Genomic DNA, 25449 nt, shown 5'->3' on the forward strand with positions numbered 1-25449 from the left:
TTTGTATTACTATGCATTACTGTGTATCACTGTGTATTCCTTTGTATTACTATGCATTACTGTGTCACTGTGTATTCCTTTGTATGACAATTCATTACTGTGTATCACTGTGTATTACTATACATTACTGTTGTATTACTATATATTACTGTGTGTCACTGTGTATTATGATGCATTACTGCATGTCACTGTGTATTACTATGTATAACTGTGTCTCACTGTGTATTTCTTTCTATTTCTATGCATTACTGTGTTTCACTGTGTATTACTTTGTATTACGATGCATTACTTTGTGTCACTTTGTATTACTTTGCATGACTGTGTATTTCCATGCATTACTGTGTATTACTATGCATTACTGTGTATTACTATGCATTACTGTGTATTACTATGCCTGACTGTGTATTATAATGCATTTCTGTGTATCACTGTGTATTCATACCTATTACTGTGTATTCCTAATTATAACTGTGTATTTCTTTGTATTATTGTGTATTACTCTTTATTCCTACGTATTACTGTGTATCACTGTGTATTCCTACGTATTTCTGTGCATTACTCTGTTTTACTGTGTATTCCTACGTATTATTGTGTATTACTGTGTATTTCTATATATTACTGTGTATCCCTAAATATAACTGTGTATTCCTACGTATTACTGTGTCTTCCTACATATTAGTGTGTATTCCTACGTATTACTGTGTATTATTGTTTATTCCTACGTAGTTTTGTGTATTCCTACGTATTACTGTGTATTCCTACGTATTGTTGTTTATTACTATGTATTCCTAGGTATTAATGTGTAATTCTTATGTATTACTGTGTATTACTGTGTATTACTACGTATTACTGTGTATTCCTACGTATTACTATGCATCACTGTGTATTCCTAGGTTTTACTGTGTATTCCTAGGTATTACTGTGTATTCCTACGTATTACTGTGTATTCCTACATATTACTGTGTATTCCTTAGTATTACTGTGTATTACTGTGTATTCCTACGTATTACTGTGTATTCCTACGTATTACTGTGTATTCCTCCGTATTACTGTCTATTCCTTCTTATTAGTATGTTTTGCTGTGTATTCCTACGTATTACTGTGTATTCCTATGTATTTCTGTGTATTTCTAAGTATTACTGTGTATTACTGTGTATTCCTACGTATTACTGTGTATTCCTACGTATTACTGTGTATTCCTACGTATTACTGTGTATTACTATTTATCCCTACATATTACTGTGTATTCATGCGTATTACTGTGTATTCCTACGTATTACTGTGTATTCCTACGTATTACTGTGTATTCCTACATATTACTGTGTATTACTGTTTATTCCTACGTATTACTGTGTATTAATGTCTATTCTTACGTATTACTGTGTATTCCTACGTATTACTGTCTATTACTACTTATTAGTATGTTTTACTGTGTATTCCTAAGTATTACTGTTTATTCCTACGTATTTCTGTGTATTTCTAAGTATTACTGTGTATTACTGTGTGTTCCTACGTATTACTGTATATTCCTATGTATTTCTGTGTATTCCTAAGTACTACTGTGTATTACTGTGTATTCCTTTGTATTACTATGCATTATTGGGTATTACTGTGTATTACTATGCATTACTGTGTATCACTGTGTATTCCTTTTTATTACTATGCATTACTGTGTACACCTTTGTATTATTATGCATTACTGTGTATCACTGTGTATTCCTTTGTATTACTATGAATTATTGTGTATAACTGTGTATTACTATGCATTATTGTGTATCATTCTGTATTACTATGTATCACTGTGTATTACTATGCATTACTGTGTGTCACTGTGTAGTACTACGCATTGCTGTGTATTCCTACGTATTATTTTTCATTACTGTGTATTCCTAAATATCACTGTGTTTTCCTAAGTATTACCGTGTATTTCCACATATTACTGTGTATTTCAAAATATAACTGTGTAATCCTAGGTATTTCTGTGTATTCCTACGTATTACTGTTTTATTAGTGTGTATTCCTTCGTATTACTGTGTATTCCTACGTAATATTGTGTATTCCTACATATGACTGTATATTCCTTTGTATTATTGTGTATTACTGTGTATTCCTATGTTTTACTGTGTATTCCTACGTATTACTGTGCATGACTGTGTATCACTGTGTATTACTATGCATTACTGTGTGTCACTTTGTATTACTATGCATTACTGTGTATCACTGTGTATTACTATGCATTACTGTGTATCACTGTGCATTACTATGCATTACTGTGTATCACTGTGTATTCCTTTGTATTATTAAGCATTACTGTGTATCACTGTGTATTACTTTGTATTATTAAGCATTACTGTGTATCACTGTGTATTACGATGCATTACTGTGTGTCACTCCTTATTAATACGCATTACTGTGTATTACTATGCATGACTGTATATCACTGTGTATTCCTTTGTATTACGATGCATTACTGTGTATCAGTGTGTATAACTTTGAATCACTGTGTATTACTATGCATTACTGTGTATCACTGTGTATTCCTTTGTATTACTGTGCCTCACTGCGTATTACCATGTATTACTGTATGTCACTGTGTATTACTATGCATTACTGTTCGTCACTGTGTATTACTATGCATTACTGTTCGTCACTGTGTATTACTATGCATTACTGTGTGTCACTGTGTATTACCATGCATTACTGTGTATCACTGTGTATTACCATGCTTTACTGTGTATCACTATGTATTACCATGCATTACTGTGTGTCACTGTGTATTACTATGCATTACTGTGTGTCACTGTGTATTCCTTTGTATTATTATGAATTACTGTGTATCACTGTGTATTACTATGCATTACTTTGTATCACTGTGTATTACTATGCATTACTGTGTATTCCTATGTATTACTGTGCATCACTGTGAATTACGATGTATCACTGTGTATTACGATGCATTACTGTGTATTACGATGCATTGTTGTGTATCACTGTGTATTACAATGTATCACTGTGTTTTACTATGCATGACTGTGTATCATTGTGTATTCCTTTGTATTACTATGCATTACTTTGTATCACTGTTTATTCCTGTGTATTACTATGCATGACTGTGTATTATTATGCATTTCTGTGTATCACTGTGTATTCATACCTATTACTGTGTATTCCTAATTATAACTGTGTATCCCTTTGTATTTTTGTGTATTACTCTGTATTCCTACGTATTACTGTGTATTATTGTGTATTCCTACGTATTTCTGTGCATTACTCTGTATAACTGTGTATTCCTACGTATTATTGTGTATTACTGTGTATTCCTATATATTACTGTGTATCCCTAAATATAACTGTGTATTCCTACGTATTAGTGTGTATTCCTCCGTATTACTGTGTATTATTGTGTATTCCTACGTAGTTTTGTGTATTCCTACGTATTACTGTGTATTCCTACGTATAACTGTGTATTCTTTTGTATTACTGTGTGTTACTGTGTATTCCTACGTGTTACTGTGTATTCCTACGTATTACTGGGTATAACTGTGTATTCCTACGTATTACTGTGTATTCCAACGTATTTCTGTGAATTCCTATGTATTACTGTGTATTCTGACGTATTACTATGTTTTCCTACATATTTCTGTGTATTACTGTGTATTCCTATGTATTACTGTGTATTACTGTGTATTCCTACGTATTACTGTGTATTAATGTGTATTCCTACATATTACTGTCTATTCCTCCCCATGACTGTGTATTCCTAAGTATTTTGTTGTATTACTGTGTATTCCTACGTATTATTGTCTATTACTCCCCATGACTGTGTAGTACTGTGTATTCCTATGTATAACTTTGTATTCCTACGTATTACTGTTTATTAATGTGTATTCCTACGTTTTACTGTCTCTACCTAGTTATTCGAATTTTTTTACTGTGTATTCTTACGTATTACTTTGCATTCCTACGTATTACTGTGTATTCCTACGTTTTACTGTGTATTACTGTTTATTCCTAGGTATTACTGTGTATTAATTCCTATTCTTACGTATTACTGTGTATTCCTACATATTATTGTGTATTCCTACGTATTACTGTGTATTACTATTTATCCCTACATATTACTGTGTATTCCTGCGTATTACTGTGTATTCCTACGTATTACTGTGTATTCCTACGTATTACTGTGTATTACTGTTTATTCCTACGTATTACTGTGTATTCCTACGTATTACTGTGTATTACTGTTTATTCCTACGTATTACTGTGTATTACTGTTTATTCCTACGTATTACTGTGTATTAATGTCTATTCTTACGTATTACTGTGTATACCTACGTATTACTGTGTATTCCTACGTATTACTGTGTATTACTGATTATTCCTACGTATTACTGTGTATTAATGTCTATTCTTACGTATTACTGTGTATTCCTACGTATTACTGTGTATTCCTACGTATTACTGTGTATTACTGTTTTTTCCTACGTATTACTGTGTATTACTGTTTATTCTTCCGTATTACTGTCTATTACTACTTATTAGTATTTTTTTACTGTGTATTCCTACGTATTACTCTGTATTCCTACGTATTTCTGTGTATTTCTAAGTATTACTATGTATTACTGTGTATTCCTACGTATTACTGTGTATTACTATTTATCCCTACATATTACTGTGTATTCCTGCGTATTACTGTGTATTCCTACGTATTACTGTGTATTCCTACGTATTACTGTGTATTACTGTTTATTCCTACGTATTACTGTGTATTCCTACGTATTACTGTGTATTACTGTTTATTCCTACGTATTACTGTGTATTAATGTCTATTCTTACGTATTACTGTGTATACCTACGTATTACTGTGTATTCCTAAGTATTACTCTGTGTAATTGTGTATTCCTACGTATTACTGTGTATTCCTACGTATTACCGTGTATTCCTACGTATTACTGTGTATTCCTACGTATTACTGTGTATTACTGTTTATTCCTACGTATTACTGTGTATTCCTACGTATTACTGTGTATTACTGTTTATTCCTACGTATTACTGTGTATTAATGTCTATTCTTACGTATTACTGTGTATACCTACGTATTACTGTGTATTCCTACGTATTACTGTGTATTACTGATTATTCCTACGTATTACTGTGTATTAATGTCTATTCTTACGTATTACTGTGTATTCCTATGTATTACTGTGTATTCCTACGTATTACTGTGTATTACTGTTTATTCCTACGTATTACTGTGTATTACTGTTTATTCTTCCGTATTACTGTCTATTACTACTTATTAGTATTTTTTACTGTGTATTCCTACGTATTACTCTGTATTCCTACGTATTTCTGTGTATTTCTAAGTATTACTGTGTATTACTGTGTGTTCCTACGTATTACTGTGTATTCCTACGTATTTCTGTGTATTCCTACATATTACTGTGTATTCCTACGTATTTCTGTGTATTCCTACATATTACTGTGTATTCCTACGTATTTCTATTTATTCCTAAGTATTACTCTGTGTAATTGTGTATTCCTACGTATTACTGTGTATTCCTACGTATTACCGTGTATTGTTACGTATTACTGTGTATTACTGTGTATTGTTACGTATTACTGTGTATTACCGTGTATTGTTACGTATTACTGTGTATTACCGTGTATTGTTACGTATTACTGTGTATTACTGTGTATTGTTACGTATTACTGTGTATTACCGTGTATTGTTACGTATTACTGTGTATTACTGTGTATTGTTACGTATTACTGTGTATTACTGTGTATTGTTACGTATTACTGTGTATTACTGTGTATTGTTACGTATTACTGTGTATTACTGTGTACTACTACAGTCCACTTCCCCTCTCCAGCTTTGGAACAAGAACCAGAACCAACATCCACTTTAGGTCATGACACTAATTCTTCTATATCAATCCTTTTTTTCCCAGACAAAGGAGGAGCCTTGTCAGAGGTCAGGGGTCGGAGGTCAGAGGTCAGAGTGGATACCTTTGGCTGCCTGAGCCTTCCAGGTCTCCTTGTTGTGATGAATTTCCTGGTTCCACGTGACCCTGAAGCTCCTGAAGTCCACGGTGGTCAGAGAGCAGCTTCCGTCGGAGCCGACACTCTTCACGCTGGAAGGGTTCCCATCGCTGCCGTTAACACTGCTGACACTACACACACACACACACACACACACACACACACACACACAACACACAACACACGCACACACATACACACACACTCATATACATAGCTGTTTGATCAAAGATGGACATGTTTGCCAGGACGTTCTGAACTGAAATGAATCACCCTATGAACAGAAGATCCACATCCACAAACATTTATCAACACCAATAAATAAAGGTGTTCCACTCCAACCCTGAACAAACACACAGAGATTCATCAAGCTGACGAAGTTCAATACTCAAAATAATGAAAAATGCACTCATAAATATGTTTATCAGGGTTCTCACAGCAGAGGAAAAAAGACGGGAATGATCCCTCCCATCTCCAACCAGCAGGGGGCAGCCACACACTGGCTGCATGGTAGGAGCTCTGTCACTGTGGTGGGCTTGGGTTCTGAGGGGCCTGGAGGCCCGTTTGACCTGTATCTATGATTGTTTGGGTCGTCATTGCTCATGAACAAACGAGTTCTGAATGAGGGAAAATCCATCATCCATCCATCTGTCCATCCATCCATCCATCCATCCATCTGTCCATCCATCATCCATCCATCTGTCCATCCATCCATCCATCCATCTGTCCATCCATCATCCATCCATCTGTCCATCCATCCATCCATCCATCCATCTGTCCATCCATCCATCATCCATCCATCTGTCCATCCATCCATCCATCCATCTGTCCATCCATCATCCATCCATCTGTCCATCCATCCATCCATCATCCATCCGTCCACCCGTTCATCCATCCATCCATCCATCCATCCATCCATCCATCCGTCATCCATCCATCCGTCCACCCGTTCATCCATCCCTCCATCATCCATCATCCATCCACCCATCCATCCGTCCATCCATCCATCATCCCTCCATGTTCCCCCTCTTCTCCTGTTGAGGGTGGTGGGGGTGGAGCCTATCCCAGCAGCCTTCCCCCTGGACAGGTCACCAGTCCATGGCAGGGCCAACACATAGAGACAGACAACCATTGGCTCTCCCAGCCACGCCTACGGTCAATTTAGAGTCTGGATTAACCTGGTCCCTCTTGATGTCTTTGGACTGTGGAGGAAGCTGGAGTACCAGAGAGAACCCAGCAGGAACAGGGAGAACATGGAGACTCACCCAGAAAGACCCCGTGCTGCAGCCGGGGCTCCACCCACAACCTTCTTGCTGGGGGCCACAGGGAGGACCACTGCTCCACTGGGCCGCCTATATGATAATTGTATGGTGACATTATGACATTGTGACTGTCTTATGTTTGGTGTCCCAGCACCTGGTTGCCATGAGTGACCAGTCAGGTGAGTGTAAATATAGACCTGATCACTGTTTTTAGCTGCTCTTGGTTTTTTCCTTCTGTGGTGTCTAACGCGACCTCCATCATCAGGACGCTGAAGAGGTTTGAGTGTGTGAGTAGAGGAGGCAGCACCTCTGTGTCAGCGCCAGGGGTTCTGGAGCACATGTCACTCATTCCTGGTAGGACAGCAGAGTGTGAAGGTGAGTGTGTGTGTGTGTGTGGGGGGGGGGGGCAGGTCATCAGGCCGAGATCTGGAAATATCCTTGATTAAAGAAATCAGCAGAAGATAAAGAGCAGCCAGATTACGTTCAGTGACAGAGGTCACTTCATTAGGGATAATGACTCCCTGAGCTCAGCTTCTCAGCAGGCACAGGGAGAACATGCTCCACACAGAAAGACCCTGTGCTCCAGCCGGGACTCAAACCCAGAACTTTCTTGCTGTACTCTGAAACTACATGAACTCCAGTCCCCCTCCTGTGCCCTAGTCCACCCTGTTACTGTAGCACCACCTATTAAATCATCGTCAAACACAGGCCTCTGCCTGTCAGTGAATTCTAAGTTGTCCGTGAGCCGGTGTGGTCGTTGTGGACTTGATGCTCCACCACGTTTGGCAGAGATGTTGTGATTCTGCTTCCACACAGACAGACAACCAGAGAGGTGAAAGCAGGACCTTCCACCCTGCAGGCATGGCAAAGGTAAAAATGGTGATAAAGCAATGCTTTTCTCATGGTATAAGCCATTGTTACAGGCTTGATCGGTGTGTGTGTGTGTGTGTGTGTGTGTGTGTGTGTGTGTGTGTGTGTGTGTGTCACCTGGAGCGTCTGACGCTGGTCAACCCTGAGCGTGACGCCTCCTCTATCAGCGGTGTCACGATAACCTCCATCATTTCCGTCAACACGGCGAACGTCGGCTCAACGATGAAGTCAATGAATCCTGCAGGAGAAGATGAACGATGCTGATACCAGCAGGACGCCGGGAGTCGTTTGAGAGGACGAACACCCTTCTGACGTTATTTTGCGTTCAGACCAAACATGAATCGAGCTTCAGCACCAAAGTCTACGCCATGACACAAACAAGCACTTCAAAGTTGCCGCTCTTCTTCCTGGCCAAGCTTCCAGCATCTCCCCCCCGCATTGTTTATTTCAGTTCATTGAAAGCATGACTTGAAACCCTAGAATAACTGCATAGTTATTATAACAGTTGTTCTCATCTCTGGTCTGGATTTGATGACGCTTCAGCGGAGCGGCTCTTTGTGGTCGGGCATTCGGACCTCAGAACCTGACTGGGTTCTTTCACGTCACCTCAGCTGCATCACTTGCTTGTCAAGCCTCTAAACTGTGTTATGTCATCATCAGATAACCTGGTGAGTCACAGTGAGCTCTGGCGGTGTGTGGAGCACCGTACCGATCTGGGACTGGGCCACCATGGTGGATTTGCGGTCACAGAGGGGGGAGAACGGCAGACCCAGCTCCGCTTCTTTATCACCCTGGAAACACAGCCAACATTACACTGGTGGATCGTGAGGACTCCGTTACACCTCATCTGCATATCAGGAAACAGTAAAGCAACCGCAGCTGCGAGGACATTGAAAGGTCCCGTCCTGCTGAAAGCAGAACCTGTCCCTGCTCCAGAACCCAACCTGGAAGGAGCTGGAACTCCACTCCAGACACACCACTCTCTTCTCTGTGATTCCTCTGGCACTCAATCGGTTTCATCTCTTATTTAATCATTGATCTTCCAAAGTGGTTTTTAAAGTGGAGGTCGCAACCTCTCATGGGTCCTGAGGGATCAGACCACGTCTCTACCTGTCTGAAGAACTCCTCCAGCAGAGAAGTGGTCCAGCGGTGGTGGAGGTCCCAGCGCTTGGCGGGGTGGCTGATGTCAGCAGTGTGCAGCAGCAGAGATAAAGCCTTCGGCTTGTCGATCCTGGAAGTGAGTAGAAGGATAAAGGAGCTTCACACCAACTTAGTGGGGTTCGTGTTACCGACGGGGCTGGAGGTCTCCACTCACGCCTCAGGCTGCTGCAGGAGGCTCTTCATGGCTTTGACCTGCTGGAAATGGCACGACATGTCAGTGGCCAAGACCATCTCCACCACCAGGGTCCGCAGCTCCCTGACAGAGAGAGAGACGGGCGGTGAAGGCTCTCTGCTGTTCTCACCAGAACTTCAGGTTCTCCTCACTGTGGGTTTTATACTCGAACTTTTCAGTGACAAGTTGGCCGATACCACAAACAGGAACTAGGACGCAGCAGAGAGCATGAAGGTTTGGCCCTGGCACGCCTGAGGCCTGAGAACTGCCAGTGTTTCCACTGAGAAGAGTGAAGAGTCACTGCATCCATGAGGCCCTCATTAACGGGGGGGGGGGGTGCTGCTGGTGGTGTACTACTGCTGGTGCTGCTGGTGCTGGTGTACAACTGCTGCTACTGCTCCTGGTGCTGCTGGTGTACTACTGCTGGTGCTGCTGGTGCTGCTGTACAACTGCTGCTACTGCTGCTGCTGCTGCTGGTGTACTACTGCTGCTGGTGCTGCTGGTGTACTACTGCTCCTGGTGCTGGTATTGTACTACTGCTGGTGCTGCTGGTGTACTACTGCTGCTGGTGCTGCTGGTGTACTACTGCTGGTGCTGGTGGTGTACTACTGCTGCTGGTGCTGCTGGTGTACTATTACTGCTGGTGCTGCTGGTGTACTACTGCTGGTGCTGCTGGTGCTGGTGTACAACTGCTGCTACTGCTCCTGGTGCTGCTGGTGTACTATTACTGCTGGTGCTGCTGGTGTACTACTGCTCCTGGTGCTGGTATTGTACTACTGCTGGTGCTGCTGGTGTACTACTGCTGCTGGTGCTGGTGGTGTACTATTACTGCTGGTGCTGCTGGTGTACTACTGCTGGTGCTGCTGGTGCTGGTGTACAACTGCTGCTACTGCTGCTGCTGCTGCTGGTGTACTATTACTGCTGGTGCTGCTGGTGTACTACTGCTCCTGGTGCTGGTATTGTACTACTGCTGGTGCTGGTGGTGTACTACTGCTGCTGGTGCTGGTGGTGTACTACTGCTGGTGCTGGTGGTGTACTACTGCTGCTGGTGCTGCTGGTGTACTATTACTGCTGGTGCTGCTGGTGTACTACTGCTGGTGCTGCTGGTGCTGGTGTACAACTGCTGCTACTGCTGCTGCTGCTGCTGGTGTACTACTGCTGCTGGTGCTGCTGGTGTACTACTGCTGCTGGTGCTGCTGGTGTACTACTGCTCCTGGTGCTGGTGGTGTACTACTGCTGGTGCTGCTGGTGTACTACTGCTGCTGGTGCTGGTGTACTACTGCTGCTGGTGCTGGTGGTGTACTACTGCTGGTGCTGCTGGTGTACTACTGCTGGTGCTGCTGGTGTACTACTGCTGGTGCTGGTGGTGTACTACTGCTGCTGGTGCTGCTGGTGTACTATTGCTGCTGGCGCTGCTGGTGTACTACTGCTCCTGGTGCTGCTGGTGTACAACTGCTGCTGGTGCTGCTGGTGTACTACTGCTGCTGGTGCTGCTGGTGTACTACTGCTGCTGGTGCTGCTGGTGTACTACTGCTGGTGCTGCTGGTGTAGTACTGCTCCTGGTGCTGCTGGTGTACTACTGCTGGTGCTGCTGGTGTATTACTGCTCCTGGTGCTGCTGGTGTACTACTGCTGGTGCTGCTGGTGTACTACTGCTGCTGGTGCTGGTGTACAACTGCTGCTGGTGCTGCTGGTGTACTACTGCTGCTGCTGCTGGTGCTGCTGGTGTACAACTGATGCTGGTTCTGCTGGTGCTGCTGGTGTACAACTGCTGCTGGTGCTGCTGGTGTACTACTGCTGGTGCTGCTGGTTTACTACTGCTGCTGGTGCTGCTGGTGTACTACTGCTGGTGCTGCTGGTGTACTACTGCTGGTGCTGCTGGTGCTGGTGTACAACTGCTGCTACTGCTGCTGGTGCTGCTGGTGTACTACTGCTGCTGGTGCTGCTGGTGTACTACTGCTCCTGGTGCTGGTGGTGTACTACTGCTGGTGCTGCTGGTGTACTACTCCTGCTGGTGCTGCTGGTGTACTACTGCTCCTGGTGCTGCTGTTGTACTACTGCTGGTGCTGCTGGTGTACTACTGCTGCTGGTGCTGCTGGTGTACTACTGCTGGTGCTGCTGGTGTAGTACTGCTCCTGGTGCTGCTGGTGTACTACTGCTGGTGCTGCTGGTGTATTACTGCTCCTGGTGCTGCTGGTGTACTACTGCTGGTGCTGCTGGTGTACTACTGCTGCTGGTGCTGGTGTACAACTGCTGCTGGTGCTGCTGGTGTACTACTGCTGCTGCTGCTGGTGCTGCTGGTGTACAACTGCTGCTGGTTCTGCTGGTGCTGCTGGTGTACAACTGCTGCTGGTGCTGCTGGTGTACTACTGCTGCTGCTGCTGCTGCTGCTGGTGTACAACTGCTGCTGGTGCTGCTGGTGTACTACTGCTGCTGGTGCTGCTGGTGTACTACTGCTGCTGCTGGTGTACAACTGCTGCTGGTGCTGGTGTACTACTACTGCTGCTGCTGCTGGTGTACTACTGCTGCTTGTGTACTACTGCTGCTGGTGTACTACTGCTGCTGCTGGTGTACTACTGCTGCTGCTGCTGGTGTACTGCTGCTGCTAGTCTACTTCTGCTGCTGCTGGTGTACTGCTGCTGCTAGTCTACTTCTGCTGCTGCTGGTGTACTGCTGCTGCTAGTCTACTTCTGCTGCTGCTGGTGTACTGCTGCTGCTAGTATTCTTCTGCTGCTGCTGGTGTACTACTCCTGATGCTGCTCATGTACTGCTGCTGCTGTTGCAGGTGTACTACTGCTGCTGCTGCTGCTAGTCTACTGCTGCTGCTAGTCTTCTTCTGCTGCTGCTGGTGTACTACTGCTGCTGCTGCTCATGTACTGCTGCTGCTGTTGCAGGTGTACTACTGCTGCTGCTGCTGCTCATGTACTGCTGCTGCTGTTGCTGGTGTACTACTGCTGCTGCTGCTGCTCATGTACTGCTGCTGCTGTTGCTGGTGTACTACTGCTGCTGCTGCTGCTGGTGTACTGCTGCTGCTGCTACTGCTAGTCTACTGCTGCTGCTACTGCTAGTCTACTGCTGCTGCTACTGCTGCTGGTGTACTACTGCTGCTACTGCTGCTGGTGTACTACTGCTGCTGCTAGTCTACTGCTGCTGCTACTGCTGCTGGTGTACTACTACTGCTGCTAACGGTGTAAAATGCTGCTGGTGCTGGTGTACTACTACTGCTGCTGCTGGTGTACTAGTACTTTTTCTGTTGGTGTACTACAACAGTTTTTCTACTACTACTGTTTCTCTTGGTGTACTACCACTTTTTCTGTTAGTGTACTACCACTGTTTCTCTACTACCGTTTCTCTTGGTGTACTACTACTGTTTCTGCTTGGTGTACCACGACTGTTTCTCTCCCACCACTGTTTCTCTTTGCGTACTACTACTGTTTGTCTTGGTGTACTACCACTGTTTCTATGAGTGTACTACTACTGTTTTTCTTGATGTACTACTTCTGTTTCTGTTGGTGTACTATGACTGTTTTTCGACAACTAATTATCCTCTTGGTGTACTACTACTGTTTCTTCTTGGTGTGCTACTACTGTTTCTCGACTACCACTGTTTCTCTTGGTGTACTACTACTGTTTCACTTGGTGTACTACCACTGTTTCTGTAAGTGTACTACTACTGTTTCTCTACTACTACTCTTTCTCTTGGTATACTACCACTGTTTCTGTTAGTGTACTACCACTGTTTCTCTACTACCGTTTCTCCTGGTGTACTACTACTCCTTCTGTTAGTGAACTACTACTATTTCTCTAGGTGTACTACTACTGTTTCTCTAATACTACTGTTTCTCTTGGTGTACTACTACTTTTTCTCTTGTGCACTACAACTGTTTCTGTTAGTGTACTACTACAGTTTCTCTTGGTTTATTACTACTGTTTCTCCAATTCTTCTGTTTCTCTTGGTGTACTACTACCGTTTGTCCTGGTGTACTACTACTGCTTCTGTTAGTGAACTACTACTGTTTCTTTTGGTGTACTACTACTGTTTCTCTTATACTACTGTTTCTCTTGGTGTACTACTGCTTTTTCCTCTTGTGCACTACAACTGTTTCTGTGAGTGTACTACTACTGTTTCTCTTGGTGTATTATTAATTTCTCTAATACTACTGTTTCTCTTGGTGTACTACTACTGTTTCTCCTAGTGTACTACTACTGCTTCTGTTAGTGAACTACTACTCTTTCTCTTGGTGTATTACTACTGTTTCTCGAATACTACTATTTCTCTTGGTGTACTACTACTGTTTCACTTGGTGTACTACCACTGTTTCTGTTAGTGTACTACTACTGTTTCTCTTGGTGTATTACTACTGTTTCTCGAATACTACTATTTCTCTTGGTGTACTACTACGTTTCTCTGGGTGTACTACCACTGTTTCTGTAAGTGTACTACAACTGTTTCTCTTGGTGTATTACTACTGTTTCTCGAATACTACTATTTCTCTTGGTGTACTACTACGTTTCTCTGGGTGTACTACCACTGTTTCTGTAAGTGTACTACTACTGTTTCTCTACTACTACTCTTTCTCTTGGTATACTACAATTGTTTCTGTTAGTGTACTACTACAGTTTCTCTTGGTTTATTACAACTGTTTCTCCAATACTACTGTTTCTCTTGGTCTACTACTACCGTTTGTCCTGGTGTACTACTACTGCTTCCGTTAGTGAACTACTACTGTTTCTCTTGGTGTACTACTACTGTTTCTCTTATACAACTGTTTCTCTTTGTGTACTACTACTTTTTCCTCTTGTGCACTACAACTGTTTCTGTGAGTGTACTACTACTGTTTCCCTTGGTATATTATTACTGTTTCTCTAATACTACTGTTTCTCTTGGTGTACTACTACTGTTTCTCCTGGTGTACTACTACTGCTTCTGTTAGTGAACTACTACTCTTTCTCTTGGTGTATTACTACTGTTTCTCGAATACTACTATTTCTCTTGGTGTACTACTACTGTTTCACTTGGTGTACTACCACTGTTTCTGTAAGTGTACTACTACTGTTTCTCTACTACTACTCTTTCTCTTGGTATACTACCACTGTTTCTGTTAGTGTACTACTACTGTCTCTCTTGGTGTATTACTACTGTTTCTCGAATACTACTATTTCTCTTGGTGTACTACTACTGTTTCACTTGGTGTACTACCACTGTTTCTGTTTGTGTACTACTACTGTTTCTCTTGGTGTATTACTACTGTTTCTCGAATACTACTGTTTCACTTGGTGTACGACTACTGTTTCTCTTGGTATACTACTGCTGTTTCTCCTGGTGTACTACTACTGCTTCTGTTCGTGAACTACTACTCTTTCTCTTGGTGTATTACTACTGTTTCTCGAATACTACTATTTCTCTTGGTGTACTACTACTGTTTCTCTTGGTGTACTACTACTGTTTCTCTTGGTGTACTACTTCCTTTTCTCTTGGTGTACGACTACTGTTTCACTTGGTGTACTACAACTGTTTCTCTTGGTGTACTACTACGTTTCTCTTGGTGACCTCCTTTTTCTCTTGGTGTACTACTACTGTTTCTCTTGGTGTACTACTACTGTTTCTCTTGGTGTCCTTGTACTGTTTCTCTTTGTGTACTAGTGTTTCTCTTGGTGAACTACTGTTTCTCTTGGTGTACTAGTACTGTTTCTCTTGGTGTACTAGTGTTTCTGAACATTTCAAGTGTCTCTGTGAGGAAGCTGTAGCTGTTCAGGTGTTCAATCTGTGGTCGGCCCCTCGCTAAGATCAGGGGCCTCATGTATCAACGCGGTTTACGCAAGAAAAACTTGCGTACGCCAGGATCCACACTCACGTTCAGATGTATCAACGTGAAAAGTTCGTTGATTCTTGCTCTGTTTCACGCCAACTCTGGAGGTGCCGTAGAAGTTGGCGGAAAGCCGATTCTTGCGTTAACTGCACTTTGGTCCATTGGCGACACCCTGTGGTGGTGTTTGGTAACTGACATTATTTGATAACCGCACATACATCGGGCACGAAAAAGCCTTCCAGCGGGAGATGGCGGACCGTTCCGGGGTGAGTCAGTCGACCCTCAGCCGGGCCAGGCCCTGGGTGGTGGACCTGATCATTGAACAGGCCAACATTAACTTGCAGCAAAAGCCGGATTCTCTATATAATCGGAGCCATTGACTGCACTCATGTTGCCATAAAAGCGCCGTCCCTTGAGGAACACGCTTACGTTCATCGTAAGGGTTTCCACTCCATCAAGGTGCAGATCATCGATGCGCAGAGGCTGGAGGGATGGACGCCGGTCGGCCAGGCAGCCGTCCTCGCACGCCAGAATTTCATTTCCACAGTGTGAATGAGTAAGAAGCTGCTACAGGATTCATGAAGCCAGATTAATTTATGTTGTCCACTAAACGTTCCAGAACATTTATCAGGCGGTCGAGCCACTCATTGATCCCCTAATAATGTCCTCCTGTGACTGCAGGACCGCCTGTGTGAGGACCCTCCCACTTGACCGGGTGGGCTGGAGGATCGTCCGCCGCTTGTCGGCCTGGTGCTGGTGCTGGGGCCGGGGGACAGGCTGGCCTGAATGCTGCTGGTCCTGGCGGATGACTCTGAGCCGGGGGACGGGCTGGCGCGGGAGCCGGCGGGGGTGCTGCACGTCGGCGGCATGTCTGACGGATCAGTTTCTGTTAAACATGTTGGTTTATTGAATGTCTGATTCTGTGTCTTTGTTGCCTTCACGTCTGTGGCAAAGCAGGTGGAAATGTTGCTAAGAAATGGAGTTGCCACTGACCCTCCAGGCTCTCGGAGTCAGCGTGGGTGGTGGTGACAATCCCCCCCACAGAGGTGCTGCCCGTGACTGCCGCCACCCACTGCTCAAACTCCGTCAGGTGCCCCTCTCCCTGACCCCCACCTGTCTGGCCCGCACTCCTCCGGAGGGCAGCTGTACGCCGCTTGACCTCCACCTTGAGGTCCTGTTAGTGCCATTTTCCATGTTGTTATTTAAATTTAGAGTGAAGCCAGTTGATGATTGTAGTTGTTCATTTAGTGATTGTGCAGTGTTGAACTTTAGGCAATAACAGGTCCAACCACTTTTTTTCATCTCGTGGGGGGCGTGGTTCTGAACCCACCTGGTTCACCCTCTCACTTCTTCTCCACTCTCAGCCTTCATTGTTCATCCTGACACCACTGGACAGGCTGTCAAACAAACTGCTGTCTCTCCTCCACCTCCCCAACCAGCTTGCATGCCGTGAACCTCTTTTTCTTTGACATTATTTTGTGATCGCCGACAGCGGAGACCCTGTAAACCTAAACCCTGAAATTGTCTATTTATAGCTGGGGGCGGGCCCGGTCGCTCCGACATCTGCGCTCAATTCCACGCTGATTGGGATGTATCAAGGAAATGTGCGTGGATTCCGGCGTTCGCACATTTCCTTGATACATCCGGATTTTTTTTTGCATACGCAACTCTCTCTCTTCTTGCGACCACAAGTTTTTAGTATGAGATCCTCGCACGTATTGATACATGAGGCCCCTGGTCTGTGGACGTTGGCTCTGAGGGGTCACAGGGGCTGGCACCTGCCGAGGCTTGCTAGTTCGCTAGTTGCTAGGTAGCTCCATGCTAGTTAGCTTAGCTGTCTCACTTGCAGGAGCTCACATCGCTGACAACATGTTATATTTAACCACTCCAGAGACACCTGATGCATGGAACCTACGAGTATCCGATCAGAACTGCGTATCAGCAGATGAATGACTCAGATCAAAAACACCTCGCATCCCGAATCATCATCAAACAAAGACAGTGTGAAAGTCCAGAACTGGCCCTCGACCAAGTTTAGAATATTACAGGCCAGTTGTTAGATAATAAGAACTGTCACATAAATGTGAGAACAAGCAATATGATGTGTTTCTGATTTCAGCCAATATGACAACAGCTGAAGAATGAAACCACTCCTTCTCACCTCCAGTCTTCCTTGGAGAGATTCAAGAGGATGTTGATTTCATCATCGCCTTGCAGGAGGCAATAGGCAGCACTGACGTGGTGGTTCTCCAGAACTGCTCGGTCGTTGTACAGCATGGCCGTGTCGGATCTGAAACAGTCATGACGAGGCTGCAGTCACATGATCTTCCTCCTCCTCCTGCCTTCTCACTGACACCGGCGGGTTCAGATGCTTTACCTGGTCTGGATGTGGAAGTTATTGGTGGTCCCCGTATGTTCATAGTCATGGATGGCGGCTGCAAATATGATGGCGAAGATCTCCAGCTCATTCAGCCAGTGCTGGGAGAGATGGGGACAGCAGGCAATGTAAGATTATCCAGGACAGACTTGGTCCAGGTCTTCAACGTGCAGATACAAATCCAGCTCAAGCTACCGCTTCACAGCTGGAGGGGATACAGCTGCAACCGGCTGGTGCTCGTTATTCAATCAAGACTAAAGCGTACCAGTGTAGATCCCTCCAACTTCAGCATCACGCGAGCTCCTGCCTTAGTGACGGATGACTAAAACTCCCAGTAACACAGAGGTTCAGGCCTGAGTGTCAGTGGGCCGAACTGAGGGAGAGGCAGTGAAGCAGGTCGCTGCAGCTGGCGTGGGCGTTCATGGACGTCCGTGAACGTTCGTACCTGACGGTTGTTATGTGATTCACACACTGATAAACTGACAGTTACACAATTTCACTGCCATGGATTGTCAACGGAGCACAAATCAAAAACAACTGACAAACTTTGCATCAGCATGAGTCCAACACAGACGTACCACCATGCCAGTCTTCAGGAGCAGGTAGTGGATGGTCTGTGTGACATCAGCAGCATGCATCAAGTTGTGGTACGGGTTCTTGTGCTTGCTGTAGCCTACCTCCAGTGACTCCACGAAGGATATGAGGGCCGAGACCGGGACCTGCCACGTAGAACAAAGAGGAGTGAGCGTAAAGGGTCCACTAGTTAGCAACAAGCTAGCATGTTAGCGTAGGAGAATGAGAGTTGAGTCATTGTCATCAGAAGTGAGTGCTAGATCACGATGACCTGTACCGACACTAAACATGTCAACCCAACAAAAACAGGAGACATCTGGGAAACGAGCAAAGTACACCACACACACACACACACACACACACACACACACACACACACACACACACACACACACACACACACAGGGATGTCACGCTCTGGAGTGTTGGAAGACATCTCTGACTACGATGTAGTAGCGTCGTCGTGAATAAAGAGACTTCCCCATCTTACACCTGTGTCTTGATCCTGTCCTCCACATTAGCACCTGAACCAGCTAGTGGTTTTGTTCTGTTTTGTTTCAGGTCAGATGTCATTGGTGACTGGTGTTTCACACCTCTCAGGTCTATTTCCCATTGCTTTGGCCAGATCTTGCACTTTGAGAGGGAGGGAGGTGGCATGGTGCCTCAGAAGGTCCCAGGTTCAAGTCCCAGCATTCCCAGGCCATGTGTGTGTGTGTGTGTGTGTGTTTGCATGTCCTCGCTGTATCTGCGTGTTTCTCCTCCACCATCACAGACACAGGCAGACCCTAACCCACAGAGATGAGCTGGTTCTCTGAACATTGTCCAGTAAACCAGGACCTGCTTGTTTGTCTCCATATGACTGTGAACATGTTCTACTCTTCCCCACTCCTCTAAGGTCTCGTGTTCCAGCACGATAGAACAGGAAACTTCAACGCTGGATAAAAGTCTCTGGATGTTTCTTCAACAAACGTGATGAAAGCGAACCTTGAATCGATTGATCAGGTCGTATCTGGTGAGCAGCTCATAGAAGACGAACTTCAGGGCGTGGTCTCCGCTGGCGTCATTCAGGGCGAACACGTCGAAGGACCACACGTCCACATGCTGTGAGAGACAAACAGAAGGTGTTATAGTTACAAGTCTGCTCATTCACACCTCAAGACAAGCAGCTACTCTTCATCAGGGGGTCAGTCACACCCTGATGAAGGGGGCTCATCCAGACCTGAACGCAGGTGTGTTTGACTCACCCTGGGCCTGCTCGTCAGGAGGAGCCCATGTCTCTTCGATGGCGTTCACAGGTAACACGTGTGACAGAACCATTTAGTACCCAGAGGTGAAAAACCTGCTGCTCTGTTCTGTGTAGCTGGTGAGTCACCGCACCGTGGGGGGGGGATGGGGGGCTGATACGCCAGTCCAAAGTACTAACTGTGTACTTGTATGAATCATTTAGAAACTACAAACACATAAATACCTTCAGCACAGTGATGACATTAGGAGGATAACTGAGGCCGGCCATGTTGGAGGTTCTCCTGTACATCCTGACACACACACACACACACACACACACACACACACTGGTCACTTTCTGCCAAATATAACTCAGAACATCACATACTGGGACAATCGCACATATTACATACGGTTGTCTATCACTGTACTTTGGTGAGTAGATTAAAATCTCTCCTCGCTGCAAACCTCTGGAGCAGTTCCTGCTTTGCTGCCACAGCCCAAAATTCTCAAAGATGAAGTCTGATGTTCGAACACGAGCTCATGAATCACCCAGCTGACACCCAGCGGGTCACCTGCATGGACGTGTCCCCCCTCTTCACCTGAGTCCCCGCTGCCTCAGTGGAGTTTGCGTGCTGTCTGCGTGTCACCTACGCCATGTGTGTCAGGTTGGTGCTCCTGATGAGCTGATTCTTCTTTAATTGTTGATGTTGAGTCTTTTTCTGCAACAGCTACATGCCATTTTCTACACCCCTGTTTTGCCAGCAATGTCATCAGCCACAGGAACCAATCAGGATCTGCATTCTTGTGCGGTGGCAGAAGAGCAGATGACTGATGTGATAACGACCTAATGTCTCACACTGGTTTAGGGTTCCAGATGCAACAGCAGAGCTCAGTTCTGGAGCCAACAGATGGCAGTTGTCCCCAGGCTAGCGTGGTGCTCGATGCTGTGCTCCTCTACCTACTGAAGGTTCCTGCGCCTGAATGAGCCAGAGGGAGTAATCACTGGTTGTTACGGTCAGTATAGAGGTCTGATCCCTCCTGCCTTCACTTGGTGTGTTGGTGTGCAGGAACGAACCCTGAGCGTTTGCTTGGAGGACGTGTGGCTCCACTGAGGTGGAGCTCTGCTGTTGCTTCAAGGCCTCTGGCAGCACTGATTGGGGTATGATTGAATAATGATACAACTGATCCATGCAAAGACACACGCGACTCTAGGGAACCACACCAATGGAAGCAGACCTCTCCACAAAGATGCCAGCCTGCACGGCGTGGACAATGCTGCGAAAGCGAGGTTTGTCTTCGCTGCGACGCAGCATCAGCCCCCGCTGCCGGGTGAAGGTGGACGCCAGCCAGTCACGAACCTCCGACGGCACCGAGTCTGACTGGATGTTGTTCAGCTCATCATCAGGGTCCATGAGCCGCCTGCAGGGGCAAAAACCAACCATCAGTTCTCTAGACGTGCAGGTTCCTCAGGTCACATGACCGCTGTGACCGTCTCACAGCAACAAGTGGTGACGTCAGCTTTTATTGATCTCTCCCCCCTCCTCGGTGGCACTGGCCTGCTCTCCTCGATGTACAGAGACTCCAGCACTGAGGCAGCGTACTCCAGGTTTTTCTTCAGGTCCCCCACTGATGCCTCGCCCCTCTCCAGCTGCTTTATCAGACATCTCAACCTGCAACACAAAGACGTTCACACAACCAGTTCATTTACGGTGACACACACACACACACACACACACACACACACACACACACACACACACACACGTATATACGTGCACACACACGTGCACACACGTGCACACACCTCAGAAGCCAGGGAAAGATGGAGTGATAGCAAGAAAACACTCAACAAATTGAATTCAAAATGTCCGTCAACACTCCATCATCCAGGTCATGATTCATCTGAGTAAGAGCCCAGACGTCCCACCAGTATCAGGTCCAGTTGGGTGTCCCGGGTCCAGCTGGGTGCCCCGGGTCCAGATAAAAACCAGTAAAGCTCACATCGTCACGATTCTTATTCAATCAATTTGACTTTTTGAGACTGGAGCAGGTGTTGTAACGGCTGGATCAGTCACATGGCAGATGTGCCTGAGTCCTGCTGGACTTTGGGGCCAGAACACTGCTTGAGCTCCCCAAATAGGGGCAACCACACCTGATAACCCTCCAGTCTTCCAGGCGCCGCGTGGACTGACAGCTGTGTTGTTGCAGTCATCACTGTCCTACAATGTAAATATGATAAAATCATTATTCACGTCGACAGTAATGACATCCAACTACGCCAGTCGGAGGTCGATGTCAGACCCCGTAGTGTCTCTGGACCCCTGTCTAATAGGACCAGCGACCACATGTTTAGCTGCATGTCATCGTTCAACCGCTGGCTGTCGAGGTGGCGTCCAGCAAACCAAGTGGGCTTCATTGATTATTGGAAAACTTTCTGGGGGAGACCTGGTGTGATTAGGAGGGACGGCACTCATTTCTAGAAGTATGACCCAGTTTATAATAGAACCAGAACCCTGAGAACCCAGAGTTCAGACCAGGAAGCAGAGCTGCTGTCTTACACGCTTCTCTGCACGTCCACTAGGGGGCAGTTACCCACCCACACCCCCATAGAGACTGTGTCTGTCCCCCGACCACGTCAGTTTATTCACTCCAGTTCTACTGTAGAGGAGTCAATCAGAAAAACCTGATCCAAGTTAACTCAACCACTAAATTAACTCAACAGAAGATCAGAATTAGAGGAGGACGATTGAATATCAGACCTCTGAGGCTGAAAACTGAACCAGTGAATGAAGTGATACCTGACAGTTGTGTTGACCTGCTGAGTCTCACTGAAACCTGGCTGGTGACGATGAGGATGCTAGTCTGAATGAATCCACTCCTCCAGTCACAGGAACACTCACATTCCTCCAGGCTCTGGCCCAGGAGGTGGCGCTGCTGCCATTGTTGACACCAGTTTAGTGATAAATCCCAAACCAGAAGAAGTTTGCATTCATCTGAAAGCCTGATTCTCAGTTTGTCTCCTCCAGCCTGGAAACTCTCCAGCCTCTCTGATTGATTATTGAGGACCGTCCTCCTGGTCCTGACTCTGGATTCTGATCTGAATCCTCAGAGTTTCTATCAGTTTAGTTCTAAATCAGATCAAGTCATGATTGGAGGAGACTTCAGTATTCATGAGGATGTTGATAACCACAGTCTGGTACTGCATTTCTCTCTCTTCTAGACTCAACTGGTGTCCATCAGTCTGTCCATGAACCCCTCACTGTCACAACCACACCTCCACCTCCTCCTAACATGTGGAACTGAAGCTGAACATCTGGTTGTGTTTCCACAGAACGCTTTTATCAGACCACCAATCAATCACTTTGGAATTTGGACTGATCAACTACACTCCACTCAGGAAAACTGTAGTTTCCAGATGTTTGTCTGATCAGGCCACACCTGGATTTAAGGAAGTGGTTCCATTGGTGCTAAATTCAGTGTCATGTCCCACTGTAACAGAGGACGCTGTTGTCCACCTTAGTCCCTCCCAAACTGATCATTTTATCCATAGAGCAGCAGCACCTTAGCAACAACTCTGGACTCTACTGGCCCACTAACACAGAAAACTATGAATCCAAGGAAACATGATAGTGATAGTGATAGGGAAGGAACATGGCCCCTAGAACCCAGAACCTTAGAGGCAGCTGGAGGACCAGACACACACTTGGATAGTTTTTCTCCCATCAGCCTTCATGAGCTCAGTTCAATAATGTCCTCCTCTGAACCTCCACCTGTCTCCTAGACCCCATCCCAACTAAGCTGCTCCAAGACTCTCTCCCCTCGTTAGCCCCTCCCTCTTAGATATGATCAATGTGGTGCTGGTATCTGGTTCCGTCCCTCAGTCCTTCAAAGTTGCAGGAATTAAACCCTCCTCAAAAACAAGCCTGGATCCAGAAGTTCTACCAACTACAGACCAACATCACATCTTCCTTTTCTCTCCAAGGTTCTGGAGAAAGCAGCTGCTAAACAGCTCTGGGACTTCTCCACAGCAACAGCTGATTGGAGAATTCAGTCAGGTTCCAGGTTCATCCTAGCACAGACACAGAACTAGTCAGAGTTACCAATGACCTCCTACTAGCATCAGATGAGGGACTGGTCTCTGTGCTGGTCTGATCAGATCTGGTCTCTGTCCCTCTCTTTCCTTCTGTCTCTCTGTCTTTGTCTCAGGACAAAGTCTCTGTGTCATCATCATCATCATCATCATCATCATCATCATCATCATCATCATCATCATCACCATCATCACCATCACCATCATCATCATCATCATCATCATCATCATCATCATCATCATCACCATCATCACCATCACCATCACCATCATCATCATCATCATTTGTGTGTGTGTGTGTGTGTGTGTGTGTGTGTGTGTGTGTGTGTATGCGTGTCTCACGGACCTGATGGCCGTCTTCTCCATGGCGTCCGGTGCATCTGGGATGGGCAGATCGTCAGCCAGGATCTCCTCGGCACTCCGAGGATCGACCAGAATCCCTTTGTGGTCTGAGATGTCAGCGTGGGCCGTGACGGCGGTGCTCAGGACATTCTGGGAGCGTGAGCCTGACCGGTGCAAACAAACATCCTCACATATCTGAACCACCCTGAAGCTCCATCATGCACCTCACCGGCCGAACCCGAGTGTAGGACCTACGTGTGAAGCGGGCCAGCGGGCGGCTGCTTTTCTCACTGGCCTCGTTGGCGACTGCAAGGAAGAAGAGACAACATGAACCCAACACCATGTGATTCAGGGCTTCGCAGCTGTGGCTCTCCTCCTCATGGGGTCCTCGTGCTACCACCAGAAACCTTGTCTGGACACACGTGATGGTGTCAACCCAGATTTCCAGAACCACTGGAACCAAGTAGCACCATGGTGTCCAGTGTTGAACTACAGTAATCACAGGGCAGCTCCAGCGGGGGCCAACACGGTTCCTCCGAGTACCAACCCTCAGAGGACCAACATGGCTTCTCAGAGGACCAACATGGCTTCTCAGATGACCCACATGGCTTCTCAGAGGACCCACACAGTTCCTCAGAGGACCCACATGGTTCCTCAGAGGACCAGCACTCAGAGGACCAACATGGTTCCTCAGAGGATCAATAAGGTTCCTCAGAGCACCTACACGGTTCTTCATAGGATCAACACCATTCCTCATTGGACCACCAAGGTTCCTCATGGGACCAACACAGTTCTTCAGGGACCCAGCAGGGTTCCTCTTTGGACCCCACTGGCTGGATAGATTCAGGGAGGGAGGGGCCACACATCAGAAGTAGGCATGAAACACACCTGCTGAAATATGTTGATGAAACTGAACTGGTTTAACTGGATGAGTCAGTCTGGTGAATTCTGATGTCACAGTGAAAAGATCCACTTGGTACCAATCGCTGATCTATATATTGATGTATTGATCACTGGTCAAACACACTGAATTTCCTATTATGACATGAAAGTAAGTACATGGGCTGAGCCTCTGATATCAGCGCTCTCACCCAGCTGATGGAGAAATCTGTGACATCAGCAGAAATCTGGAGCCTCTGTTGGAGTCCCTTTAGTGGTCGTACACACTCAGTACACAGAACCCATCAGTCCCCATGTAAAACCTGACCTGAATGTTGCTCTTAGATAGTTATTGCATATTATTTTGTACTTGATAATTCCACCATCCATCCATCTGTCCATCATCCTTCCATCCAGCCATCCATCATCCATCCATCTGTCCATCATCCTTCCATCCAGCCATCCATCATCCATCCATCTGTCCATCATCCTTCCATCCAGCCATCCATCATCCATCCATCTGTCCATCATCCTTCCATCCAGCCATCCATCATCCATCCATCATCCATCCATCCAGCCATCCATCATCCATCCATCTGTCCATCCGTCCATCCGTTCATCCATCCATCCATCATCCATCCA

General features: G+C 45.7%; 1 protein-coding gene across 1 annotated transcript in view; it reads right to left on the reverse strand.

Annotated features, from left to right (window-relative positions):
* pde1ca (phosphodiesterase 1C, calmodulin-dependent a) overlaps positions 1 to 25449 on the reverse strand; it is a 45807-nt gene that overhangs the window by 15201 nt on the left and 5157 nt on the right. Inside the window, exons 2-15 of the mRNA XM_086191068.1 lie at positions 24184 to 24234; positions 23933 to 24092; positions 21053 to 21166; positions 20733 to 20915; positions 19738 to 19804; positions 19254 to 19370; positions 18275 to 18415; positions 17697 to 17797; positions 17481 to 17609; positions 9493 to 9594; positions 9288 to 9408; positions 8887 to 8968; positions 8295 to 8415; positions 6013 to 6176 (exon numbers count right to left, since the gene is read on the reverse strand). Of these exons, the coding sequence (XP_086047194.1) occupies positions 6013 to 6176; positions 8295 to 8415; positions 8887 to 8968; positions 9288 to 9408; positions 9493 to 9594; positions 17481 to 17609; positions 17697 to 17797; positions 18275 to 18415; positions 19254 to 19370; positions 19738 to 19804; positions 20733 to 20915; positions 21053 to 21166; positions 23933 to 24092; positions 24184 to 24234 (1653 nt within the window). The remainder of the gene's footprint in view (positions 1 to 6012; positions 6177 to 8294; positions 8416 to 8886; positions 8969 to 9287; positions 9409 to 9492; positions 9595 to 17480; positions 17610 to 17696; positions 17798 to 18274; positions 18416 to 19253; positions 19371 to 19737; positions 19805 to 20732; positions 20916 to 21052; positions 21167 to 23932; positions 24093 to 24183; positions 24235 to 25449) is intronic.

Source organism: Aulostomus chinensis, chromosome 21 (assembly GCF_037954235.1).
Source record: "Aulostomus chinensis isolate RoL2024-O1b breed Wild chromosome 21, RoL_Achi_v1.0, whole genome shotgun sequence".
Lineage (NCBI taxonomy): Eukaryota > Metazoa > Chordata > Actinopteri > Syngnathiformes > Aulostomidae > Aulostomus > Aulostomus chinensis.